At 50.0% G+C, this 26,310-nt stretch overlaps 1 protein-coding gene across 4 annotated transcripts in view; it reads left to right on the top strand.

Moving 5' to 3' along the window:
• Window positions 1-21,895, top strand: part of LOC135577377 (WD repeat-containing protein 7-like) — a 61,625-nt gene extending 39,730 nt beyond the window's left edge. For all 4 annotated transcript variants that reach the window (XM_065046737.1, XM_065046734.1, XM_065046736.1 and 1 more), the window contains 7 exons: window positions 5,444-5,630; window positions 9,178-9,295; window positions 9,910-10,059; window positions 10,683-10,765; window positions 12,828-12,927; window positions 18,479-18,583; window positions 20,138-21,895. In XM_065046737.1, coding sequence (XP_064902809.1) covers window positions 5,444-5,630; window positions 9,178-9,295; window positions 9,910-10,059; window positions 10,683-10,765; window positions 12,828-12,927; window positions 18,479-18,583; window positions 20,138-20,341 — 947 coding nt within the window. In that variant the 3' untranslated portion in view covers window positions 20,342-21,895. The remainder of the gene's footprint in view (window positions 1-5,443; window positions 5,631-9,177; window positions 9,296-9,909; window positions 10,060-10,682; window positions 10,766-12,827; window positions 12,928-18,478; window positions 18,584-20,137) is intronic.
• Window positions 21,896-26,310: the final 4,415 nt, after the last annotated feature.

The following is a 26,310-nucleotide window of genomic DNA, read 5'->3' as shown; positions in this document are numbered from 1 at the left end:
TGAGTAGCCCCGGTGCTCGGGCAGCGTAGGAGGCGTCTTCCCTGGGCTGCCCTGCACGCGCGGCACGGGGCGGCTCCTGCTCTCGGTGGAGTCGTTCCCGCAGGGCCGAGCGCTGCCCGGGTCACGTATTCGCACACAGAACTTTCGGGATGCGGAGCTGTAGAAAACCGTACTGACGATGAGGGTGCAGGGAAGCGTGCAGGGTGTCTGATGGAAAATCAGAGCCAGGTGCGTTTAGGTCTCTTCCAACCAAAATGATTCTATTCTAAATTCAGTTCTTTAGGCAAGACAAAGCAACATTCTTAGTGCACGCTCAGACTTACGTTGGTATGTTAAAACCTTGAGACACCACAGTAAAATGGGTGCAGTTGTTCTGTGTGCCAGTGGCAGCTTAACAGTTGGTAGGTGCAGCCTGGCCATAGCGTGGAAGCCGTGGTGGGAGTCAGCAGCACTCGAATAAGTTACCGGTTGTCAAAATGAATTCCTTCATTTACACTGTTAACACACGCAGAGTTTTTGCTGTAAACATTGCCTGTGGTTTCTTACTGTAATTAAGAAAATAATAATTGTGACCCTTTTTGAGAGGGTGGAATTCTCTGGAAATCCCAGCGGTGACCTCGCCTGCCATCCTGCATTAATCTCTGTTGACCTTACAAATAGTTCATGAGATATTTAATTATAAAACGCCACCCGAAGAATTTCTCATTACAGATGCACCACATCACACTTAAACTGCAGCTAATGCTGTGTTTATAAAGTTAATGGGCTGATAAATCTGAACGACTGTTCTGTCCTGAATATGAAAATACTTGATTCTGTTGTTAATGCAGTATATTTTTCAAAGCATCTGCCATCAGTATAGTTATTAATGGTAAGTGTTTTGCCCTTTAACTCAGTCAGTGTCAAACAGGACAGCATGTTCGTGGCACTGAGTTACTGATAGTGTTTTTCAGGCTACACGTGCGTAACCTCCTCGCAAAGCGCGTTTTGGGGTTTCACGTCGCGCAGTCCGTGGCAGCGGCTCCAGTTCCGCGGGTTAATGAGCAGCCGGGCTTGGGTTCCGAATGCGGACTCGTGGTGCCATTTGTCACTCTTTGATTATGATGTCCCAAATTCCTAGCGGCTGACCTTCCTGCCTGCTGGGCAGGAGGGCGAGCAACTGAAATTCCCGCACAGAAATAAATATACCTGTCTGTGTAATTGTGAGGTTGCTGCTGTTCAGATACTTTCCCCATCGCTGAGCCGTGTCTGTAAGACGTGACACCTTTCTTGAGCCAAGAAAGGCTGGACCGGAGGATCCTTGCGGTCCCTTAAACCCGGGACCCCGTGATCCTGTTGCTGCTGGAGCTGCGTCTGTATGTGAGAGGGGTTGCACTGCGGCTTTGCAGTCCATTTTCACACATACGCAGGCACACAAAACGTACGCAAGCACAGAATGACGTGGGGTGTAAAGTCAGGTATTTCATGCCTTCTGTTAAACTGGGGTTTCCAGCATTACAGTATCCCAAATACATTTCATCTGAAAATAGAATTTAACATGGGGTAGACCTGAAATTCTTGGTGAACGCAGGATTTGACTCCATCAGCTGCCTTGAAGCCCCTTCAAAGTGTCTTTAGGTGTGTTAGTTAGGTGGCTGCTGCTGGTCATGTGTGCCCATGGGCAGCAATTAGCACGGGCCAGTTTAGATACATACATCCCTTGTTAACTTCACATTTCTTTGTTTTATAAGCATTTGCATTCATCTTTGTGAAACATCATAACATAAGAGCACGTAATCAACCCAAACGTGTGTATTGAGCATCATGTCTGAGGTGACGGGTCACAGCTGCTTGGAATAAATTGCTATGGAGAACAAGGGTAAAATTATAGAGCAGGTGAAGTTGTGACCCCTGACTCCTTCAAGTTATTGTGGTGACTTGGCTTATTTTGTGGATATTGTGCACCTTCTGCTGTCGTGTAGGTCACGAGTTGGCCCAGCTGCTTAAGGACGTTCGTTACAATTATGGGCAACAGCAGATAACGTCTAAGGTTGACATAGAGTGTGGTCAGTACTGGGATGGAAAAAACAGCTACTTCCTGTGAAATGATCGTTTCTATGGAAATAGCTTTCCTTAGAAAACGTTACATAATTTAGATTAAAATAAATAGCGTGGTTTAATGGAATTATGCAATTAACAGGAATGAAAATACAAAGTTTAATGCACAGTTATGACCTGAGTCATATTGGCTTTCTCCTTCATGCTAGACTATAAACAAATTTTGGATTAAAATAATGGTAGTGTACTCTTTCTATAGCTCTGTAATGTAATTTCAGAGTTGGAGGAAGAAGGCATTGAAGGCAGCATAGTTGGGCTCTCTCCATAAATTGAAACAAGGCTGATCTAAACCTCATTTAGTGTCTTGGAACAGAATTGATCTTGCTTTCACATTTGATTCCCCCACTGCAGGTTTGGAGAGGAAGAGAAATGGCACTGGTAGGTGGGTTTAACTAGGCCGGGGTTAGGCTGAGAAGGCTGGGAAGCCAGCTCTTAGATTTTCTGCTTTTTCCTTTGTCTCCTTCCTGCTGAAGGATGCCAAGTCTACCAGACCTGTACCCGATGCAGGGGCAGCGTTTGGCCCCCCACGGATATTCTCCACTGGAAAAGCAGTGTGTACTATGGTGTTTAACAGGAGCGCTGGGAATTCGCTGCACCCAGAATTGAGTGTTCTGACCTATTCAACCTCTCGTTACATTTCCAGAAGTGACGTGCATCGTTAACATGGAGGGAGTGTTCCCTTGAAGATTAAACAACATTTCTGAGGTTTCTTACTTTGAATATGATACAATCTCACTCCTGTCGTGCTTGATGACTGCTTTGCTGCTTAATACCCTCTGAGACCCTACTTTTGAAAGTGAGCGCACGCGTTATTCGTGTCGATGCGGGAACGGGCTGAGGAGTTGCAGGCGTTGGCTCTGTCGCCAGGACGATGTTTAAATGGCTCCAAGAGACCAGAGCAAAAGGAAGGTCGGTTAATAGCATTCTGACACTTAGGTTTTTAAAGGCCAGTATGAAAATGAATTCTGTAAACACATCTAGGAAATGGGACATTGAGTGTGACTGAAAAGAAATCATTTCATCATGAAGTCTTTAGAACAAATTCTGCAATAATGCGACTATTTTTAACGTAGGCCTAAGGATATCCCTGCTTTGATACCTGTCTGAAAGAGGAGAGAAGGTACGCGATAAAAATCCGCTGCGCTCAAAGCGGGGAGGGCCGAAGGGATATGGATTTTAACCCACTCTCCACATGTATATTTCTGTATTTCTCTTGGCACGTCACACAGATATTCGTAAAACCAGGAAAATATCCCTCCGAAGGGGTGACAGTTCGGTTTAATCGAGAGGGCGGGCTGGAAGTGAGAGCAGTCCTTCTGCACCTCCTGCACAAAACAGAACGAGATGCAAAGGAAGCTAACTCATGTGCCCGAGTCCATCGTTTGTATTTAGCTGGAACTTGATCCTGTGGCACATTGTGAGGCCCGAGTCGTACTTATCAGTGTCTCCTTCGTGCCTGTGCTGTTGATTTGCCTCAGCAAATTCTGTAATTTTTTCAGTCTCTGGGCAAATCGGGGATAACAATGCTGACTGGTGTTACGTGGTCACAGCTCCCGACACTCCGCAAGGAAAGGCATCCTGGAAACCCAGGGGCTGCGTGCATCGGAAATAACTGATGAGCTTTAGGATTCACGTCACGTCTTCATTAATGAAGATGCCGTAAGGAGCAAAGACTCAAACCTCGATGTGTTGAGCAAACCCCTGGAAAAGCAGGAGGGTGTTTAACAGCACTAGGTTTGCTGCATGTAGAGCTTTGTCATGTAGGAGTTTCATCTCCTGAGCTGCATTTCTGCCGAGTTACTGCTTGAAGTGACTCCATCTTGTGAGTCGCAGCCTAATTTTTAAAGAAGGCCGCTTTATGCTGTTCTGTATAATATTGTCATTGGGTTTCCTGATGGCTGGCGTTAGCAGAAGGCGCGTGTGCATCAGCACAACTCCGTTTTCACTGGGGCGGATCTTTTGGTTTCAAGGGCGTTACGTGGATTTCCAGCAGGACGGACAAGGCGCTGGTTCTGCTCGGGTGCTGCGCTGAGCAGACACCAGCGCGCCGCTCCGGTGGCACCGTGTGGGCGACGCTGTCCCGGTCACCCCGGTGCCCCCCCGGCAGAGCCACTCCGGGCTAATTACCTCTTTACTGCGCTGACTCTAATGTGACATGTTTATTGCCTTAACTAACAACTCATTAGCTTAGTTGATGTTTTTGTCAATATTAATTCGTTCATTTAAGCCAAGTCAAAGCTTAAACAAAGATGTCGAGGCTGAGGAGCGGGCGGCAGAGGGACGTGGGCTCGTCCATCGTGTCCTGAGCTGCGTTTGCGGCGGGAGCGATGCCCGGACATCCCTGGGACAAGGGGCGGGTTTCTCTGCCCTCATGTTCCAGTCGGCACGATTTCCAAAAAAATACTGATATTTGAGATGGGAAATTCACACAAATCAGAGCTTCATGGCCTGGTATCCCCTTCCAGAAGGATCTTTCAGTTCTTTTGTTAGATGTGTGGGGCTGGTGTGACTGGACTGGACTGGAGAAGTGTCTGTTGTTGGCTTTGAGCGTGTCACACCACAGGTGCTTTATTTGATACACAAAACAAGCAGCTCAGAGCCTGGTTCTGAAAGCTGGAGAAAAACCTGTTAACAGGCTGTCTTTGCCACCACAGCGAGCTGAACGAGCGTTATGAAGAGGTAACAAGTAATTATGCAGAGATTATGATAAATTATCTGGGAGCGTTGCTTGGTTTAGCCCTCCTTTGCGTTTGTAGATATGTAATTACTAAAAAAAGAGTCTCCTAAATGAAAAGATTAATGACATTTCTTCAGTGCGTGCAGCGCTGGAAGGGAGCCATTGTTTTGGTGAGTTTTGGTGAGTTCGGTGCCTGGCTTTCACCGTGTCTCAGCTGAGCAGATCCAGCAGGAGCTGAGATGCCTGTAATCTCACCGTGGTTTCTTTTAACTAGTGTTTTCTCAAGTTTAATCTTTTAAGCTTGATTTTATTAGAAATTCTTTCAAAATTATTTGTTTTTTTCTGAACGTTTCTGCTAACATTACCGGTTTTCAGGATTTTCTCAGTGTCTGTCGAAGGGAGGACTTTGTTTCTGTGTTGATTTATTCTGTCTTTTGCACCATTTGCAGGCAACAATATTTAGGTATGTAAACTTTGCGTATTTTTCCCAAAACCGCATTTGATACTATTTATTTGGTATTGCCAACTCTGCGTTTCAGCCTCGGGGCAGCCAGTACGGTCGCGGTGCGTTGGTTGGGCGCCCGTGGCGCGCAGCGCGGCGGTTGCCGTTGCGGGGGCTGCGTGAGCAGAGGGTGCCGGCGCGGCTCTGAGCGGCTTCTCTCCCTCCAGGCAAGGCGCTGACGTTCCTGCTGCTGCAGCCGCCCAGCGCCAAGCTGCCGGCGCACAGCACGGTGCGCAGGACCGCCATCGACCTCATCGGCCGCGGCTTCACCGTCTGGGAGCCCTACATGGACGTGTCGGCCGTGCTCATGGGGCTGCTGGAGCTCTGCGCCGACGCCGAGAAGCAGCTGGCCAAGTAGGTGTCGGGGGCTCACCCGCAAACCAGCCCTGGGCTGCGGGTGGGATCCTGCCCCGGGGTGGGATGTGGAGTGACTCCGGTTTCCAGTGGGGCGTTTCAACTTGCCGTTTCCAGCGAGGAAAGGAGAGGGTCTGGCCACGACGGTGACACCGCGGCACTGGCACCTCCCGGCACCGCGGCACCCCCTCTGTGCCGGGGGTACGTGGCACTCGGCTTCCTGTCGTATTGCCAGTTATTCTGAGAAGCAAGTTAAACGTTTTTATATGTAAAATGCATCAGTCTGTCCCGCAGCCTGCGCTGGGTGAAGGTGTCCCCGCTCACGGCAGCGGTTGGACGGGGTGACCTGCAAAGGCCCCTTCCAAACCACCCTATGATTCCCTATTTTGTACCCTTTCTCTGTTGTCAAACAGTCTTTTCCGAAGGTATTTCCACCAGTGTGTCTGAATACATGGATTCTTTTTCCCCCCTGGTTTTACAAGCACAAGCTCTTAGGATGTGAATAGTTTTGGAAAGTGCCCTTTGAAGAGGTGTTGGTTTTATCAACAGCGTTGCTGTTCATAGCACCAAGGTAACCTGTAGACTTGGGATTGCTCAGAAGTGATAAACTCAATAGAGCACAGCTTGTCTCTGGGGTCAGAGAACAACTTAGTAAGGTGTCCTAAATCAAGATTTATGTGGTATGCTGCCTTGTACCTCCGTTCTAACCTCTTTGAAATAAAATCTTCTTTCAATTAGGGATTTGTAATTGGGGTTGGAGGAAGGAGCAGATTTCATAAGGAAGTCTGACACTTTGACGTAAAATACACGGAAAAAATGTAATACTTTTTTAGTCCTTTTTTTTGGTGCGTGGAACTCTAAGTGTGTATTTGTTTAGTTTCTTAGAAATTACTATTAATGTACAACTTTTAGTTATATGTACACAAACATGTAGGCGAATTTTTACACTTGATAATGCGATGTGCTATCAGTCATGCCAGCAGATTATTATGGTTAAATCCAATAATAATGGCTAAATGCTTCAGCGAGGTCATTAAGGTGACTTTGCAATAGAGGTAAAATCCTGTCTCTTGATGCATTTGGTGGTAAGATAATGGGATTCTTGACTATTATTGTTTGGTTTTTTTTAACGTGTGCAACCTCGCAGGACACGAGCAGCGTTTTTATTGAGCATCCATGAGTTTTGATTTGAGGCCCGAATGTCACACGTTTTTAGGAACCGGATGAAGGTGGTTGTTTGCGTGGACTTGAGTGAGTTTTGCCGTGCGCAGGAGCAGCCGCGGTGTTTTCCTCCCGCGTGTGCCGCCGTGGGCTCGCGGGGGCCGGGTCCCTGCGTCCCACGGTGACGTCCCGGCTGTCACAGGTTAGCGCGGCTCGTCCGCATCAGCGCGCAGCCTCGAGGAGCCCAGCGCAGTTTCCATCCTGATAAATGGCATAATGAGCGAGAAAGTGTCTGCTTATTAATCCAGAACGAGATGTAGATTGGAAGCGGCCCGTTGGGCACCGCTGCGGCGCGTGGGGTTCAGCGTGTCTGCTCCCCGCTCCGCCCGCGGACCCCGCACAGAAGCACCTGCCCCCCGCTCCCCTCCTGCCGAGGGTGCGGTAGGAAAGAGCTTTATGTCAAGCTGCTGCTTTTTCAAACAAAAAATCACATTTATTGACCAAAAAACCAGCCGTGGTTTTCTTTTTCCCTTCTGAATTAACTAAATAGCTGAGGTGTTTCCCAAAGCTCAGGCATGTATACGCGCTCCGCTCCCCTGGTCCCCCCAGCACAGCGGAGCCCCTCGGTTCAGAGGGCTTTTCCAGCATTTATTGGACTTGCATTTCTTGGCACGATGACAATAGGGCTCGTTGCTGTCTGTTGTTTTGCTCATTGAATTACAAGCTATAGTTTGATATAGATTATGATATAATATACCAAAATTAGTAAATTGCATTCTGATTGATCCATATGTTTATATATGTGCGTACTGAAATAGGCTAAATCTCTTTAGTTTTGTGTTTAGTGGAAAACTTTACTTTTATATAGGGACATCTGGTTGTGATAAATTGTGCTACACATATAACCAAGTTATCTATTAAGAGAATCTATATTTAGTTGAAGATATGTTTTGAATAGTGTATCGGTTCCCAGAATCCTCCAGCTGTTGGGACTGGGGCCTGGGGGAGGCTGGGGTGCGTCTCGGAAGGGAGGGTGCCCAGAAGAAGAGCAGCTCTCGGATGTTAACGTTGCGAGGTGAACGAGCAGATTAACTCCAGTGTTTCTGGAGCTGGGACCAATGAACCGGCCTTTTCCTGGCCGCCCTGGGTCCTGCGGGTCTGGCGCTCAGCTGGGCTCTGTGCCGAGACACGATGGAAACGGTGACGGCGTCTCGTTGGCTTGGAGCAGATGATGTGTGTTGTGATTGAAACAACCCCGAAGATGTGGCAATGTCTCCTTTCGCTCATTTCTTTTCAGAGCAGGTTGTGTCTGACTGTTCTCAGAGCAAATGAATCTGATAAACCGGGGTTACCAATTTATAATAGAAGCACATAGAGATGCCCGAGATAGAAGCGCGGGATGATTCTGCTCTTCTCCGCGACTGTGCTTTTCTTTTGCAAGCCTTGTCTGCCACGGGGCTTGCTTGGAGCCTTCTGCTGTAACAGAGTCTTGAGGAGCCTCTGAGGCTTTTTAGCAAAAAGCTTCGCTGTTATTAACCCTTTGCGTTCACACGCGCTGGTGCTATGAGCAGCTCCGCTTGGTGCAGGATTGGGCACAGCAGCAGGACCGACCGCACCTGGAGAACACCTGGAAACGGTTTAAAGCCGGCAAACCGGTTTGCAGCCTCTATTTCCTCGCTGCTCTAGTCATCGCTACCTTATCGTTTCTTGCATTTATCGTATCATAGCAAATGAAAGCGTTGCGTGTGGAGAATTTAGATGCCAGTTAGTCCCTTGCCGTTATCCAAAGAACTGTGGTTAAAACTCGGTGTTAGAGATTCTAAAGAGCGCGTGGCTGATGTCGGTGTTTGGGCGGCACAGGGCACGGCTCTGTCACCTGGTGCCGCTGCCGCCGGGTCACGCAGGAAAGCGAATCGGACCACATGGGTCCAGTGGTGGCAGTTCTGCCGGCAGCTCTTCTCCCCAGTAACCGGTGCTGAGCTCAGTTCAGGACAATTACCACGAGCAGGGGATATTTTGCAGCCTGTGCTTAAAACGTTCTGAAAGAAGAGACTGTAAATGCTCGAGAAGACGTTCCGCGTTTGCCTCGTCCTCAGTTGGGTTATATGTATTCAGCACATACAGATAATTTGTTAACAAGGCCTTTCTAACGCTTTAGACAGATGCGCATACTGTTTTCAATCTTCATGGTTGATTATTCGATTTTGTATTTGATGATAGAACACCCTGACTCCTAATCACCGCTCATTGTTGGAAGTCCATTATATTCTAACTGTTTGAGTGCTCCCGTTGACCTTGAACTGACATTATAAGCTGTTTCTAATCTTTTCACTCCATATTTCTAATGCTCCTTTTCTCTCTGCCGCTTTGTCCGGCGCCCGTTTAGCATCACAATGGGGCTGCCCCTGAGCCCGGCAGCCGACTCGGCGCGCTCGGCGCGGCACGCGCTGTCGCTCATCGCCACGGCCCGCCCGCCCGCCTTCATCACCACCATCGCCAAGGAGGTGGGTGACCCCCGGGACCCGCGCCCTCCCTCCCGTCCCTACCAGAAAGCGGAACGCTTGTGTTCCTGCAGGTGACCGAATCACCCAGAATTTGAGATGTGTTTAGCAGTCCCATGACTTGTGTCTGGCTTAATCATTGTACGCTGATTATAGAAACTTCCAGTAGGGTGTGTAAGATCGTGCTTTTTCTGGGCAATGCAGACAGGACCACATTAAATATGAGTTAAAACGGAGTGGGGCAGAGCCCCAGGGGTTGGTGTGGGCTGGGCACAGTCTGGCTGAGCCTGAGCCCAGGTCCAGCCTTGGGCTGAGCCAAAGCGATAGGGTGGGCAATGTTCAGTGCCCAGCCAAGAAAAGCCTGTTGTGAATCTAATACCTAAGAAAAGATGTACAAGCATGCGGAAAGACGTAATCAAGACGCAGACGTTCCCTTTCCTTGGCCTTTAGTTTTGTGAGACTCAGAATGACGTAGAGCAAGTAAGGCCTAGTTTGCAAACTCCACCAAGGGTAACCATTAGTGGCTCCACTGATGATGAGGGACAGTCCCCAGATCTCCAGATGAAGCAGAGCATCCTGCACGGTGCAGACCTTCTGACCGTGACCGCTGTCCGCAGGTGCACAGACACACGGCCCTGGCCGCCAACACGCAGTCCCAGCAGAACATCCACACCACCACCCTGGCCCGGGCGAAAGGGGAGATCCTCAGAGTCATCGAGATCCTCATCGAGAAGATGCCGACCGACGTGGTGGACCTGCTGGTGGAGGTGAGGCTGTGCTGCCGGCCCTGCTGGGCCTTCGCTGTCCTGTGGAGTTTCCTTTTGCGTGGACCACAAACCTTTCTGTGCACAAGGAAGATTTGTTTTATACTGCTCGGCTCATTTTTGAACTCTAAATGCTAAAATTGCATTTAAATGGCATTAAATTGCATTGTTGGGGCAAAACCCCAAGCAAGAGGACTTGCTGGAGGTCAGGGGTGCTTGTGGCACTGGGGATCCCGCGCATGGTTGATCTGGCACATTCGTTGGTGCTGATGGATGCTGTTGAGGAGTGGTACAAATGATGTAACAGATTTGTAACGTTGATACTGATGCCCAGAGGCCTTTTTCAAACCAGAGCTGCTTATAGAGCTCCGTCACTGATGTTTACTGCTGGTTTGTTGGTTTATAACTGTTCATGGGTGCTCTGAATGGTTCCGGTTACCGGTAACGTTGCTGGTGTAAACTCTTATGTGCAAGACAGTTCTCGTTTGTTTCATCTCAATTATATTTGAAAGTCAGATATCAAAGATGCAGTCAGGCATGGAAATGCTCTATTTTTGCCAGTTAGAACTTGTATTATGAAACATAAAATCCCATATTTCAAATGACTTTAACTTTTTGTTTCCAAGGTGATGGACATCATCATGTATTGCCTGGAAGGGTCTTTGGTTAAGAAGAAGGGTCTTCAGGAATGCTTTCCAGCCATCTGCAGGTGAGAAAGCTGTGAGGAAGGCCTCTGGGCCACCAGCGGGATGTATTTCATTCTCAAGAGCGAAACAGTCTCTTACGAGATGCTTTCCCCTGCAAAGCCTAGCGAGCGCTGCCTGTTGTGTAGAGCTGCCCCGCACATCCCGACACATGGAAACGGCTTAGGCAGCGTTCAAAATCCTCCGTTTGTGGTGAGAGGCAGCTCGGGAAAGTAACAAACAGGAATTCGCCCAGAATCTTGGGGCCGGGGAGCGCGGTGCCGCCTCGTGCTGGTGCTGCCGGTGACCCGGTGGCTCACCGGGCACCCGAAGGCACAAGTGGCCCCGGAGCCGCTGTCCCTTGCTGACCCGCAGGGGGATTTCAGCATCAGCCCTTGTCTTTGTCTTGAGCTTGTTCTGCCACCCTCTGAAAATGGGACTTCAAGTAGTAAAATGTGATTTATAAAATGGGAACACTTACAGTATCTTTAGACCATGATAAATATCCCAGTTATACTATTAAAGTTGTATAACCAATAAATTACAATAATCATCTGTCGACCATTACCTTTTAATTTAATAAGCTATTAAAATATTTAATAGTTTCAGAAAAAGAAGAATGATCTTGTTGGCAGGTAGTCCACTGATAGAGGTAATCTTCCTTCTTCCCGGTACTTTAAAAGGCTTACCTTAAAAGAGAAATGCAAGGCTAAGTGGGAATTAATGCAAAAATCTCCTTATTCCTGTTGTATTTTTATAGTGAAACCTTCTCTTAAAAATTTCTTAGATTATTAGTAATATTTCCTATTCTACATAGTTATAGCCATTGTAAAAATGATACAGCACCCCACCAATGTGCTCCTTCAGCCCAATGGAAATTTTCATTGGATTTCAGCAAACGGCTGAGCCTCTGGAGAGATTCCAAGTGGAAGCACTTTGCCATAACGCCGATGGTAATTCTTTTACTACCCCAGCGCTCTCTCTGCCGGGCTCAGGTTGGCTGTTTCTGGGGTTTGGAGGGTGAAGCCGGAGGGATCAGGGTCCGTCAGCGCTTGTGGTGACGCTCGGGGCGCCCAGCGCCTCACCGCGTGGAAAGGCAAAATAACGAGATGTGAAGTAATCCTGAAGCGTGTCAGAAGTGTAATCCAGAACCCCTCTGGCTATTGCAAGATACTGGAATTTGAAATTAAGATTTAATTAAGCCATGATGTTAATCAACAGGCTTTTTGTAATGAACGTTTAACATAAAGAATGAGGCTAAAGAGCTGACAACTGGATGTCAGTTTAAGGAGTAATGAATTTTTTTAGAAAATGGAACTCAAACCCAGCTGTTTCCTTTGAGCTTTTTTCCCTGAACCCTCTGTTGATGTGTGGTCTGCTGGATCCTTCTTTCCAAGAGCAATCCGGAGCCAGCGCCGTGTCCAAAGGGGCGTTTGAAGGCAGTGAGGAGCGAGGGGGTGCTGTTTGCTGACCTACTGCAGGACCTGCTGCTCTCCTTTACTTTGACTCTCCTGTGTTTCAAGGTGTAGAAATCCCTTGGATTTTGCTACTGTTGGAGTTCAAACTGGTGCCTGAATGTTAAGGACTATCACATACTTCCCGGTTCCTTTTCACCTGCAGGATGTTATCAGATAAGGGAGTGCTGGGTAAATTTTCATTTTGCGCCCCCCCATGCCAAACAAGCATGTATGAGGTTGCATATTTTTCCCTGTGCTTCCTCTCTTTCTTTCTCATTTGATTTTCAAGGAAAAGTGCTTTGCAGTCATTCAGGGTGTCAGGATTGCCTGGTTTAGCATTTGCCATCCAGCATTGTTGTGTTCCCCGTACACAGGACAGGCACGGGGACACGCGGGGACCTGGTGGTCATTGCGTCATTCCCAGACTCATTGGAAAAGTTCAGCACTGTGTAATAGAAATAAATAAATGTGATGTGATTCTGCAGAATGTATCAAACATCAGTTGGCTTTGCTGGATGCCGCGGATGGATTTTTCAATCAAACTCCGTTCCAGCACTAGTTGTGCGATGGCGTTGCAGATGGATGTGAACACCCAGGTCTCACCTGTCACTCGCTCTCGTGTCCCACGCAGGTTCTACATGGTGAGCTACTACGAGCGCAGCCACCGGATCGCAGTGGGAGCGCGGCACGGCTCCGTGGCGGTCTACGACATCCGCACCGGCAAGTGCCAGGTAAAGCAGCCGGGACGCCGGGGCAGCGCCGCGGGGATCCACGGCTCGGTACAGAGCCCTCTGTCCTATTCCCGGGGCTGGGTGCGTGCCGGGGCGGGCTGGTGACGAACACCTGCAGTTGGGTGAACCCCTGCTCTGAAACATGGTTTGTAGAAGTCAGTGGTTATAGCAGTGCACTTACCCAACAGAAAATCCACAGACGGCTTGGGCTTTTTCCTAAAACTCCTCCCTGCAAGATGCCACGATGCTTATGTTTGAGGCACTTACGCTTTTCTGACGTTAAATAAGATACAAGTTTTCTTACGAGTCACCAGTGCCCTAGGAGAACATAGACTTACAGGTAATGTTGAAACGAGCACCTGGAGTTAAAAACGTTTACATGACAAAGTATTTGCCTTATCTCTTCAGAAAAGTTCTCTGGTAACATTCTTTACTCCTTGTACTACGTGATCAGCTCCGTGAATGTCAATGGTCTTTATGTGAAGCTCGGATACAATATCTGTGTTTTGGATCTGCCTTATTGTTTTGTGCGTGTAGCTGTACATTTTTGTTGTGTCTAAAGGACGCTACCGTTAGTGCTCAACGAATCTGTGCGTTGTAGAGCAGGGGGCGTTTCGTGCTGCGGATCCGCAGAACTTGGCCGGCAGAACCACCCGCTGGGGTGAGCACGGCCGTGCCCAAATTCTGGGCTTTCCTTCCCAAATCTGGTACCTGACATCACTGAATGGTATGTTCTGGTGGATTTTGCTTAGACAGATGTCCTCTGGAAGCTAAAATGGCTAGATTTCTTTTATAAATAGCTATATAATGCAGGCAAGTAGGAAGTATGGGCTGCTCTGTCTTGTTTGAGCTTTAGTCACTTGGATCGTGATTTATTAATGAACTATAAAAACTGCTGAATATGGATATACACATTGGGGCTCCTGCAATAATTAGGGCAGGCTCCTTTGCACATCTTACTATTATTCATAAGATCTAAAAATTAGGAGCATGCCGGGTACACGACTATTAGGGGGCAACGCCATCTATTGGATACAGGTTTCTTGTTCCAAATCCGATCTTGTAAGTTCTTGTATTTCTCACAGCGGCAGATTTCAGGCTGCTCAGAAGACATGAAATAATGCAGGATTGTGTAGAAGAAAGTTTTGAAATGGGGAAAAAGCTGACCATTTTACATGAACATGTACACGTTCAGAAGTTAGAGCCTTTCACAATGGTTATAAAAATACGTTAGTTGCCCTGGTACGTTTGGATCCAGCGTGAGTCGGGACACGGATCTGTCCCCACACCACCGTAGTTCTGGCGGTTGGAGTCTCACCACGCTGGAGGCGTCTGAGGAAAACAGCAGAAATGCTAAAGGAAGAGGCTGCTTTTGTTTGGGGATGGTGGCGTTGAATAATTGATGACAGTGCAACGCGGGACCTTACCGCGGTGCGTTGCAGCGTCGTTACGCTGCTGCGGTGACGCTCAAATGTTGGGTTTGCGTCTCTCGCAGTCGTGCTCTGAGCGTGGTTACTTGATTTTCACACGGCAGGTGACACAGGGTGCTAGTGATCGCTTGAACAAAAAACAGGGAGGCGTTTGAACTGCGTTGGTAAGGAACAACACCATTTTCTGTGTGGGGTTTTTCCCTTCCGGCACATTTCCAGAAAGGCGGTTGTATGTACGGACTGGAAAATGACACCGAACGATTAATAGAATGATGGATGCCAAGGTTCACCGTTCTTAACAAACCATAAATCAACATTTATAGATGACAGGCTTTTTCCAGTAAAATTTACAGTATTAGTATCACTTATTTGACAAGGTGTCAGTTACTACTACAGCCGGTAAGGTGGTACCTGCGTTGGTGTCGTGCTCTTGGCTTGCGTTGTCGCTTTGTGCGGATGTGCCAGTTAACATGCGCTTCTTCCTAGTGGTTTTAAAAGAGAGGTTATTAACTGCAGTATGAATATTTACAATTGCTAGACCGTTCTACATTAAATCTCATTTTCAAGGAAATATCTTATGTGAGGGCTTTGGGATTTTAGTTAATTGTTAAAACTTTAAATTGGACTTAAAATTGCAGCCTTTTTTAATCGTATTTTGAGAATTCAAAAAACATTGTGGGGGTTTTTTTAACCTCATTTTTAGGGAGAGATTAGGTTTTCTCTCTTTTTCCCCTCTTCTATCAAGTCATGTATTCAATATTTTCTGGGCTGCTTTGTTTTTAGCTGATAGGTTACCAGGTGGTTTCAAATTCTTCACGTTATAATTGCCTATTAATTATCCATGTGTTGGAGGAGATTGTGGGGAGGAAGGCTCCGGAGCAGTTTGGGTTTACACTGACAGTGTTGGTGTTATATTTATGTAAACGTTTCACTAGCATCAAGTTCATATGAAATGTACCTTTCTTTGGGGAGGAATTTTTGGTTTGGAAAAGCAAATGGCTTTGTTGCAATTTATTCTTTTGTCTGAAGAGGAAATGCAGCAGTTTTAAGCCGGATTCTGAAAATACCTGGTAGTCGGTAGAAATCAGTCTTTAATCTTGCACATCAGTTCTAGTTTTGCCAGGAAATAGACACTAATTATCGTTTTAATCCTCCAGTGTCTCCGTGTGCATCTCAGAGGTCGAGACGGAGATCTCGACACGGGCAACACGGCATAACCGAATTTGGTGCAGGAAAGGGGCCAGGTTTGGCGTTTAGACAGTAACTTGCGTGTCCGTGTGACTGTGGCAGGTGTGCTCGGGTTTCCGTCTCTGGAGGATGTGCTGGCTGCTGGAAGGGAGGCGTGCGGCTGGAGAGGCGATGTTCAGGCCCCCGCTATGCTCAGGAATGAGAACCCGGCACAAAACGCTTGCAACCTCTTCTGTGCCTTTATTTCTATTTCAGAAATAAATTATCATAAGAAAAGCGCTGAATAAAGCTAACAGCTTGAATAGAAAGACTGCTCCGCGATTAGCCTAATGTATGTTTTTATGCTTTTTTTTCCTTTATGTGGGTGATCTCATCCCGCTTTTATTCTGGACAGCAGAAAGCTGGCTGTGCTTAAATAGACCCATATTGCTGGCGACCCATGGTGTTCCCGTTGGTGTGCTGCCCTTTCCCTGGTGCAGCTGGACACCGAGCGAGCTTCTCCCCTGGGTCCTGGCTGTGTCCGCGTTCCGGAGGGGCTTGCGGTGGCCCGAGCGCCGTCCCCGCCGGTGCCGCGTTCCTGCTGCCGCGGAGGGTGGGCTCTGTCAGCCGCGCAGAAGGGTGGAGGTTGCATCAAAAACTTCCATCCTCGCAACCTGTCGACCACAATTTGATGATGATTATTGATTATTTCGCAGCCTTTCACTCACTCTGGCACTGCGGCCAGCCTTGATATACAGATAGGGCTGCAGTCCAGCTAAAATAAGACTCCATCTTGATAATGGACTGAGATGAGATACTGTTATTTGATAAAGATAATTGATGTTTCACGGTGAATTGGAAAGCAGTTGTGCGTGCGGCAGAGCTGTGGCCGCTCCATCTGCAAATGTGGCCTTAGTTGATAAAGCCCCGCAGAAGCCCTGCACTGTCTGAGCCAGAAATAACGCATCCGCACCCAAAAGCACCACTGGTAATTCTGCAGCCATGGGGAAGTTTCTGGAACAGGTGCGTAGCTCGGTGTGCTGGTGCACCCTGGACATCTCACGTCTTCTGCTTGGGATGCTCTTGGTCATTTATTTCAGGTGAGCTGGCATCCTAAAATCCTTCTCTCTTTTGAAATGTATACATGGCATTTGAATTAAGCCAAACGCTGCTTGAAGAAGTTGAAACTTGTCAAGGGGAAATAAGGCATAGTGTGGGTGAAGATGTTGTTCCTTGTCCTGACGTTTTAGCCCGTTAATTTGCAGCAGGCTGTGTGCTGGTAGTGTTGCCCTGGGTCGGGATTGACTCAGGTCTCTCTCACTCGTTGCAGGTTCTTTGCCCACGTTCTTGTAGTCTTGTTCTAACCTTTGTAACCTGCAGTGAAGCCCTAAGCGGTGGCAGCGAGCGGGGTTATCGGGGAGATAAACGTCAAATAATACAGGCAGTAAAGTATTAGTATGTCTTGATAGGAGTGCATAGGTTATTTATCAATTTCAAGTATGCGTTTCAGTATGTTTCTGAAAATGGAATTGCCGCAGTGATGCAGCGTTTGTTTTTTGGGTCACCTTTAAGAGTTCGGTGTGGAGTTCAGGGAACGCCGGGCTCAGAACGCGGCTGTCACCGGCCGGCCTGCCCTGCCCTGCCCTGCGTGGGGACGGCGCGGTGGCAGCGCGGGCTCTGCCGGGAGCGTCCCCCCGTGAGAACGCGGCGGCTGCGCCGGCGCTGCCGCAGCTGCAGCCGCTCCCGCGCTCCGCCCCGCCACCGAGGCTCTGAGATCTCTGCGTCCTTCCCATTGCGTGCTCATGGAGCCGCTTCGGAGAAGGAAAACTGGGGGCAGCAAGTCGAAAGCCATCCTACGGAAAGCAGGTTTGGCCGCGTGTTCTCCGCTGGCTCATTAGTGCTGCGGTTCGTTAACGCAGCGTCCAGGAGTCCCAGCACCAAACGTCTGGGTGCAAGCGGAGTATTTGGAATGAGCAGCGATAATTTGGTTTTGTTAGGCTTACCCGCTGGCCTTGGAAACAGGAGATGAGCGTTGTGAAGCGCCTGTTTACGTAGTGCGCTGAAAAATAAATCTTGGCTTGAAAGGATTAGCATCAATTAGAGAAGCACTTCCTTTAAATAACAAAGCAGATTAATTCCCTTAAGGATTGTACTTATTAGAACACATTTTCAGTAGTAAAAAGAGCAACAAGTGTGCTAGTACTATTGATTTTTCTACCTTTGTATTACCAAAACATATTTTATTGACAAGTATTACTTGCTTGTTAAGTGCTAAAGAGTTTGATGGGTCCAAGCATGGGCTCACCTAATTAATTGCCCTTTCAAACTTTCTTCCCATGTTGTGGTGATTACATTACGGGGGCAGGTTGGAGCTCACATGCCTTTTACACTATAAAGAAGACATGAGTATATTAAGGGGTTCTTGCTCTCTCCGGCCAGCTCAGGCTGCAGTTCCGAGTCGGTCTCCGCGTTCGGGCGTGCCGGCGGTGGGTGCAGCAGGGCTGCTCCTGCTGTCACAGCCGGCTTTTGCTGAGCGGGTGTTGCCGACAAACTGCTCTGGTGTAGAAGCTGAGTTTGGCAGGGATTGTGTTCCTGTGACGATTTAATTCCGTTTTACTGACTAAGCAGCTATTAGAACTCTTAGGATGAATTGTCATGGCATTGAGCAGCACGTGCCTCAGCCCCACCTGAGCAGACGTTTCCACGGTGTTTTCCCGTTTGGGGTGTCTGGAGGAGGGCTGTTCTCTGTGCTGGGCACGAGTCCCGTGTGTGGCAGGGCCGGAGACACAGCTTGTGGGGCATCTCCACATAGGGTTTAATTCTTTCTGACGACACTGCTCTCCCTCAGCCTTCCGCAAAGTGTTTCTAGAAGTCCCGGTGCTCGTCTGTTTGTGGTTACAGTGCTGGGCACCGTGGCGGGGCCGCGTGGTGACCGCTCTCTGTTCCCTCCCCAGACCATCCACGGGCACAAGGGCCCCATCACGGCCGTGGCGTTCGCCCCCGACGGCCGCTACCTCGCCACCTACTCCAACTCCGACAGCCACCTCTGCTTCTGGCAGGTAAGGCCGCGGCCCCGACCGGCCCCGGTAAGGGTTGGGGATCGGCTGTGCACGAGGAAACGCCGGCAGCAGGGAACCCGAGGTACAGACCTTGAGTCTGAACCAGTCAGGCCACCGTTTTGTGAGGTATCTAGTGGTTTGTTTTCTTTAAAATGTGAGCGGTCTTTCTCTTGGCGACCTCACATCGGTACAAATGCTTTTTGTCAGCTGTAGGCTGCTGTCTGTGTCCTCTAAGCAGGATTTTTTTCTTCCTTCAAATGGCTTTAGACTTAATTTGTTATTTGGAAGCAACCGATGTGATCAAGCAATGTGCGCTATCAAAATCTTTGAGTCTTACAGTAGTCAGACTATAGAACACAACTCAGTTATACCCATAGGTACCAGATAACACTCTTTAACATGCTTCCCCAGTTTCTGTGTCATTCAGTAATTCTACAGGTGCCGTAAAAAATTAGTAAATGGTTACCCATCAGTGTACTGTGCGCTTTCTGAGACGGTAAATGAGAACAGCAGGAATCTTCATCCATCAGCTGTGCTTGTTCCATTTAAGTGCTCAGGGAGAATCTGGGAAGCAATCAGACCAGATCTTCCAGAATTGGCAGGAAAAAAGTCGGGCATGACTTGTAAATCGTGATCTGCCGCGCTCCTCCAGGTGTGTAATTGTGCACGCTAAAGCGGCTTTTACATAAAGAGTTAAATATTCTTACACATTTAGCTTTAAAATGTGACCTCGTGCACTAGTGATTTTTCCCTTCTGTGTTCTATTTGGCACTATTATTAATGCAGGAAAATCAGTAGCATTAGTCATCTTAAAAGGGTTATTACTCAAGATGATTTAAATTGTGAAAATGTCAGTGGTGCTCGCATGCTCCCTGCTAGAGATGCCGTGATTTACACCCTCTGACACCGCGCTGCTGCCGAGAAGAGCCGCGAAAAAGTAATGGCTTGTACTTTGTCCTGATGAGAATTCAGGACGTGGCAGCAGCAGCCGCGCGCTCCGCCGGGCTGTGGGGAGCGCCGCGGGAAGGGCAGGGTTTGTGTCTCCTGCTGGGTCACATCAGAGCATCGCCTTTGAATCGCGGAGCTGCGTGGGTGCAGCAGCGGTGCCGGGGCTGCTTCGCAGCGAGCCGGGCTCAGGAGATCCCTTCTCATCGGGATCAGCCACCGCGCAAGGAAAAGCTCCCGCTGTTGGGCTTTCCTGTTCGTACCAACCACGACTGCTCTTTGTTCTGCGCATCTAGTGTTTTTGTGATTCTGATGAATGCCAGTCTAGCGTAAATACAACCTCATTAATATTTCACAGTTTTTCCTGAAATTCTGAACGCGTACGCTTATGCTCAGCATGCCTTTAAAAACTCCCCCAAGCAGCGCAGTAAGTTGGTCAGGGCTTCCCGTGTGCCCGGTCGTGCATCGTGGCCGTTACCCACCAACAGGGCATTAAACAGCACGGCTGGCCCAGCTCGAGCAAACGTTGATCGTCACGGTTTGGGGCGGCGAGGGGACGCTGGGGTCCGGGAGGGCTCCGGGCGGGGGCTGACGGTGCTGTCCCCGCAGATGAACACGTCTCTCCTGGGGAGCATCGGCATGCTCAACTCCGCGCCCCAGCTCCGCTGCATCAAGACCTACCAGGTGCCGCCGGTGCAGCCGGCCTCGCCGGGCTCCCACAACGCACTGCGCCTGGCGCGGCTCATCTGGACCTCCAACCGCAACGTCATCCTCATGGCGCACGACGGCAAGGAGCACCGCTTCATGGTCTAGGGGAACCCCCTCATCATCCTCATGGCGCACGACGGCAAGGAGCACCGCTTCATGGTCTAGGGGAACCCCCTCATCATCCTCATGGCGCACGACGGCAAGGAGCACCGCTTCATGGTCTAGGGGAACCCCTCGTCATCCTCATGGCGCACAACAACAAGGAGCACCACTTCATGGTCTAGGGGAACCCTTGCTGCTGTGGCGCTCCTCACCATGCCTGCGCTGACACCGGTGGTTCCCTTGCGGCGGGAGGATGGGGATGGCGCTGGGGACAGCTCCTGCGTGGCACGGAGCAGCAGGACTGGTGTCACCGTGGCAGCATCCTCGGGATCACCCTGGCTGTGCCAGCGGCCGAATCCAGCCCCTCGCTGGATGTGGGTTCTGCCGCTGCCCTCCTAACCACACATTTCCTTGGACTCGCAGAATCTCAGTGTTTACCAAAAAGCTGGTGTTTACATGTACTGTCTGCAGTGAGCGCTGAAGGAGGTGGGGCCGTGGAGCCCCGGGGTGCGCGGGGGGCTCCGTGCCGGGGGGTTCTCACCCAAAGCCTCGGTTTCTGAGGACAGGAAGCGCTGCTGTGCCCAGTCACTGTTTGCTGTTGTCTGCAAGAAACAGTCCACGTGTACATAACACAAAATCTCTTTAAGGTGGAATAGCAAACTTGAAAAAAGGAGTATTTATATATAAGGGTGTTTTTCTTTACCAATGCAGGTATTTATTTAAAAAAAGAAAAAGAAGATAAAAAGCGTTTTCTTCCTAAAGCCGCCGCCGTTTGTGCCGGGCCGTGCGGGGCGGCGAGACGCCGCACCCGCGGTGGCACCGCCGCGCTGGCCTGGCGGGGACCGGGGCAGGCGGCACAGACGGCAGCGGTGGGAGCCGTTCTGGCTGGAAGAGCGGCGAGGGGTAAGTTATTGGAGTGGATGTATTGGTACGTGTCCTTCCTGTGCAACGGTAGCTGTGACTGTGTTTCCCTCTTCTTACATATCTAATTCTGTGAAATATTTAATAGTGTGCAAGTGTGCTGCTTTATGCTCACAGGAAAGAAAAAAATCTATAAAATACTATTTTATTTAAACATATTGATGTATATGTTTGTATAGCTTTTTCTTTGCTGTTTTTGTCTGAAAAGCTCACCGAGGGCGGCTGTCTTTGCATAATAGAGTGAAAATGGTACTTGTAGAATCTTCCCTTCCCCAAAAAGGAATAAATGAATTTTAAAAATGGCTTCTAAATATAAAGAACATGGATTTTTTTAGGTGTCTGTGTAGTACACTGTACATGGAGGTGAGATTGACAGTCTGGAAGATACATATCTGCTTGCTGTTTAAAAATAATAAATCTATATATATAAAAAGCAAGAAATTAAGACCATTAGGAATGTTTAACACAAACTGCCGTCAAGTTTAATCTCTTCTCCGGCGGGAATGTAGTGTCTGGTGGAGAGCTCTGTAGTAGAGTATCAGGGTCTTTTCTAAGTGAACTAACGCAACGTGCATGTCCATTGTGTTTATACAGATGTATATGTAACCCTGCAGATTAAAAACAAATTAAAAAGAAGGTTAAGAGAGACCTTTAATCCGCGGACCGAGATGCTGTGGAGGTCAGTGCGGGGCTGGAGCAGGGCTGAGGTGCCTGTACCGCGGCTGCCGCGGCCCGGGATCCTCCCGCCAGCTCACGGTACATCTTATATGTGTACGGTACATCTTATATATATATATTTGTGTGTGTGTGTGTTCATTTTCCAAACGAAATGCAGCTGGGATCCCACACGTGCTGCTTGGGGCACGGAGTGGAACCAGGTCCGTTCCCTGCAGACCGGGTGGGGGACGCTGGTGTCCCTGTCCCGCCATGTCCCCCCCGTGTCCCTGTCCTGCCATGTCCCCCCCGTGTCCCTGTCCTGCCATGTCCCCCCCGTGTCCCTGTCCCGCCATGTCCCCCCCGTGTCCCTGTCCCGCCATGTCCCCCCCGTGTCCCTGTCCTGCCACACTGCTTGCACCCAGTTGAGCCCAGCCCAGCCGGGGCGGCTCTGCTGAGCCCGGCCCAGCACCGTGTTGTCACCCAGTGTCATCTTCAGTGTTCTATTGATCCGCTGGTGCTGCATTTGGGCTTGTCCTTGTAGATGTGGAGACGTATGTGGCTTCATTGGCAGTTTACAAGCAAAAGGTGACATGATGAGGCACCCGTGTGACAACGTTGTGATGACTGAAGTCCCCACATATCTGAATGGTTCATGTGTCAGCTTCTCCAGCAGCTTCTTGACAAATCTGCTCCCCATCCTCTCTGTGAATTAAACCTCCCGGTGTAAATATGCTCGTGCAATAAAACGGAGCCGTGTTGAAGAGCGTTGGTGCGGTGGCCTCAGCCCGACAGCGCGTCAGTGATTTCCCGCTGATTTACTGGCCCACGAGCTGAACGGTTTCCACCATTTAAGAAGCTTCTTCCTTTCCGTTTGGCCATGGGTGTGAGTGAGAGCAGGAGGAGCCCGGGGGCGCGGGCTCGTGTCGGGGGCGCGGGCGGGCAGGGCACGGGGGCAGCGCCGGCACCGTCCTGCCCTCCCTCTCCGGCAGCGCAGCCCGCGCAATCAATACCGGGGAGCCAGCAGGGAAATATTTCCAACCTCTAACTAGAGAATGTATTTTGACAAGGCCGAGATAATCCAGGCTGCACGGGAGAAAGAGGAAAGAAGACTCATTTTTAAAGCTTGACACTTCAAGGTGTTTTTGTGCGATGGCTCAGCGAGAGCATCGACACGGACAAATACCAAAGGTCAGGAAGAAAAGCCAGAAGAATTTCGAAAATTAGATGTGCTGGTTTGCTGTTTACTTCACAAAATATAAACTGCTTTGATTTGTGCAGAGAGATGGTCGAATGCAGCGAGCTCGGTGTTCACCACCGGCTCTTCATTTAATAGAAATGAAAATATACTAAAGCCTGGATTATACGTTAAGCAATTTACCTATAAAAAGTATGTTCCTATTTCCTGCCATGTATCTGCATTCAAGGACATTAATTGTTTTTGATTTGGCATGATTACATTTTGATGCGAAAAGATCAATATTTTTTTCATTTCTGCAGCATCATTTTTTGGTAATTGAATATCTGGCTGTGCACTCGCGTTGTGCGTGGAACGACCCAGCGCTGCGGCCCCAGTGCACACCGCGCGCCTGCTGCGGACACCTGCGCCCTGACATTTAGGGCAGTGGGGCGAGGGGGGAGCGAGGGCTGCGATGGAGAAGTTTGGGGTGCAATGGAGGTGCTTGGGGTGCAGTGGAGCTTGGGTGTGATGGAGAAGTTCGGGGTGCAGTGGGGGAGTTTGGGATGCAGTGGAGCTCAGGGTGTGATGGAGAAGCTCGGGGTGTGATGGAGAAGCTCAGGGTGCAATGCGGGTGCTTGGGGTGCAATGGAGCTCAGGGTATGATGGAGAAGCTCAGGGTGCAATGGGGGAGTTTGGGATGCAGTGGAGTTCAGGGTGCAATGGGGCAGCTCAGGGTGTGATGGAGAAGCTCGGGGTGCAGTGGGGGAGCTCGGGGTGTGATGGAGAAGCTCAGGGAGCAGTGCGGGTGCTTGGGGTGCAATGGAGCTCAGGGTATGATGGAGAAGCTCAGGGTGCAGTGGGGGAGTTTGGGATGCAGTGGAGTTCAGGGTGCAATGGGGGTGCTCAGGGTGCAACGGGGGAGCTCAGGATGTGATGGAGAAGCTCGGGGTGCAATGGGGGAGTTCAGGGTGTGATGGAGCTCCAGTGTGCTGGAGCAGCTTGTCTCCTTGGCTTCACACCACACTGGCTGGCGCTGGACATCAAACCAGACTTTGGCCAGGAGGTGTAAAGCCACACGGAGGGCAGTTTTGCTCGAGGAACACAACGTAGATCAGCGTGTGCGGCTGGGACGCTGCACTGGTTTGTTTAGAGCTGATGCCAGTACCAAAAGTGTCACATAAAGCCCAGCAGCATAACCTTGGGGGACGGGGGGACGTGACTCCCCGCGGCCGGAGGACGAAGGACAAGCGGGATGTTGGTGGCACAGCGGATGCACGAGCAGCAGAAACCAGAGAGGACCAAAAGGTACGTTGTCCTCTGGATGCTGTGGGAACTTCACGAGCAACCAGGGTGCAGAAGAACCCAGAGCGGAATCCATCCGCTGAGCGGAATCCATCCGCTGAGCGGCACCCGCGCGGCTGCAGCAGCAGCTCTGCCCCTTTGCGCGGTCCGTGGGGCTCCGGGGAACGGGGTCCTGTGGCTCTGCCCGGCTCTGCCTGGCTCTGCCCGGCTCTGCCCGGCTCTGCGCCCCTTCTAGCAAACCCCGAACCTGCGCCAGCGATAGCGCTTTTGTCTGAACAAAAAAATATGAGTAAGAAAAGGTGCATCAGAGCCTTCAGCTGATGCGCTGCCTCTCGATGGCAATAGCTGCCTGCAATGCTCTTTGAACAGGAGGGCTCCTGGGGAACTTCCCTCTGGCTCTGATGTCTGCAAATTAAAAATTAATCCCGTATGAAAAATTAAAAGGTGAAACTTTGTGCTGCAGCAGCATAGCTTTTGAATGTTGAGTTTTGTTTTTAAAATGAAGGCGGAATGACATCTACGGGAAGATCATTGTTGGTTGTTACATTTAGAATATATGATTTTGATTGATTTTTGTAGATTGGAAACCTCTTTGCAAGGACTGGAGTAGCTTAAAATGGGGGGAAGGTTAGGTGTGTATTTACTGAAGGAACGGGCTTGCGTGAGGCACGTATTTGCTCCTGTAGAGCTACTCCAAATTGAGAATACAGAGAAAGAAAACTGCTGGTTTTATCACAAGGATGGTGGTGGAATTTGCACATCTTGCAGGCGTGTGTCCCCGCGGCACTGGCGGTGTCACTGCTCGCTGCCACCCTCCCGTGACCGCTGTCCTGGGGACACCGGTGGCACTGGCTGTGGGGAGAAGCTGCTGCGCTTGTTCCCCTGAGATGGATCTTCCCGCGTGGGCGAAGCGAGTGTGGCCAGGTCTGAGTGGTGTGAGCAGGAGTGTTTCTTCTCACCAGACGCCCCTGGGCCGAACACGCGTCCCAGCGCCGTGGGCTGTGCCGAGCTGTGCCGTGCCGAGCCGTTTCCCTGCGCTCAGCGAGCCGGGCTTCCCAAGGCCAGTGATGGTTTCTGATGAGAGCGGGCAGCTGGGTCTCCGCAAGCTCTGCCAAGACGCTTGGGCCAGGCAGAGTCATTTCAGCAAATCGGTGTTGTTCTGGAAAACGCAGCCGGGTTGTTTGCGCAGTCGAGGGGACGCTGGCAAGGAGCGTTTGCCGCGGACGCGGGATGCGGAGGCGAGCGCGGGGCGCTGGCGCGGGTGTCGGCGGGGAGCAGGGCTGGCGGCTCCTCCATCCCCGCGGCCACGAGCGTTCACCTCAGTCTCACCGGTTAAAATCCGCGTCTGCCCTGTGGGGAAGGGAACCGTCGGTGTGCCCTGGGTTTTCCTTCCCCTCCTGCTGTGTTTGTCAAGGATGGGGCTATTTGCTGCATCAGAAGGAAACTCGCTTTGGGGTGTGAAGGGTGCGCTGTGCTGGGGGTCCCAGGTGCCCTCGCCCAGGGGCTGCTTGGTGGCCTCATGGGTGCCAGGGATTGTCCCAGGGGCACAGGGGCGTCCTGCACCCCAAATCCATCCTTCCAAACTCTTCCCAGCACATGCTGATGTTCAGCCATGCGTGTGTCCAAGGGTTCACCTTGCTGGGATACCCACAGAGCGGTGTCGATGTCAGTGCCGCGGTCCTGGGGCAGCCGGCACGAGCCATCTGCACCGGCACAGCCGCGAGCTGCGCCAGGCTGCACCAGCTTCCCACCATCATGCAGCTGTTTTAAAAAACGGAGCAGAGCAGAGATTAAAAGCCAACGCGACACGAAACCAATCAAAGTTATCAGCAAACCATTAAATTGCTTCCAGAAATAAATCTCGGCAGGGAGGGAGGTGGGATGGAGGTGGGGTGGAGGTGTTGTTTCCCCAGCA

This window comes from Columba livia, chromosome Z (genome assembly GCF_036013475.1).
Source record: "Columba livia isolate bColLiv1 breed racing homer chromosome Z, bColLiv1.pat.W.v2, whole genome shotgun sequence".
In the NCBI taxonomy this organism is placed as follows: domain Eukaryota; kingdom Metazoa; phylum Chordata; class Aves; order Columbiformes; family Columbidae; genus Columba; species Columba livia.
Note: the sequence above shows the minus strand (reverse complement) of the source record. Positions and strands in the feature narration are given on the sequence as shown.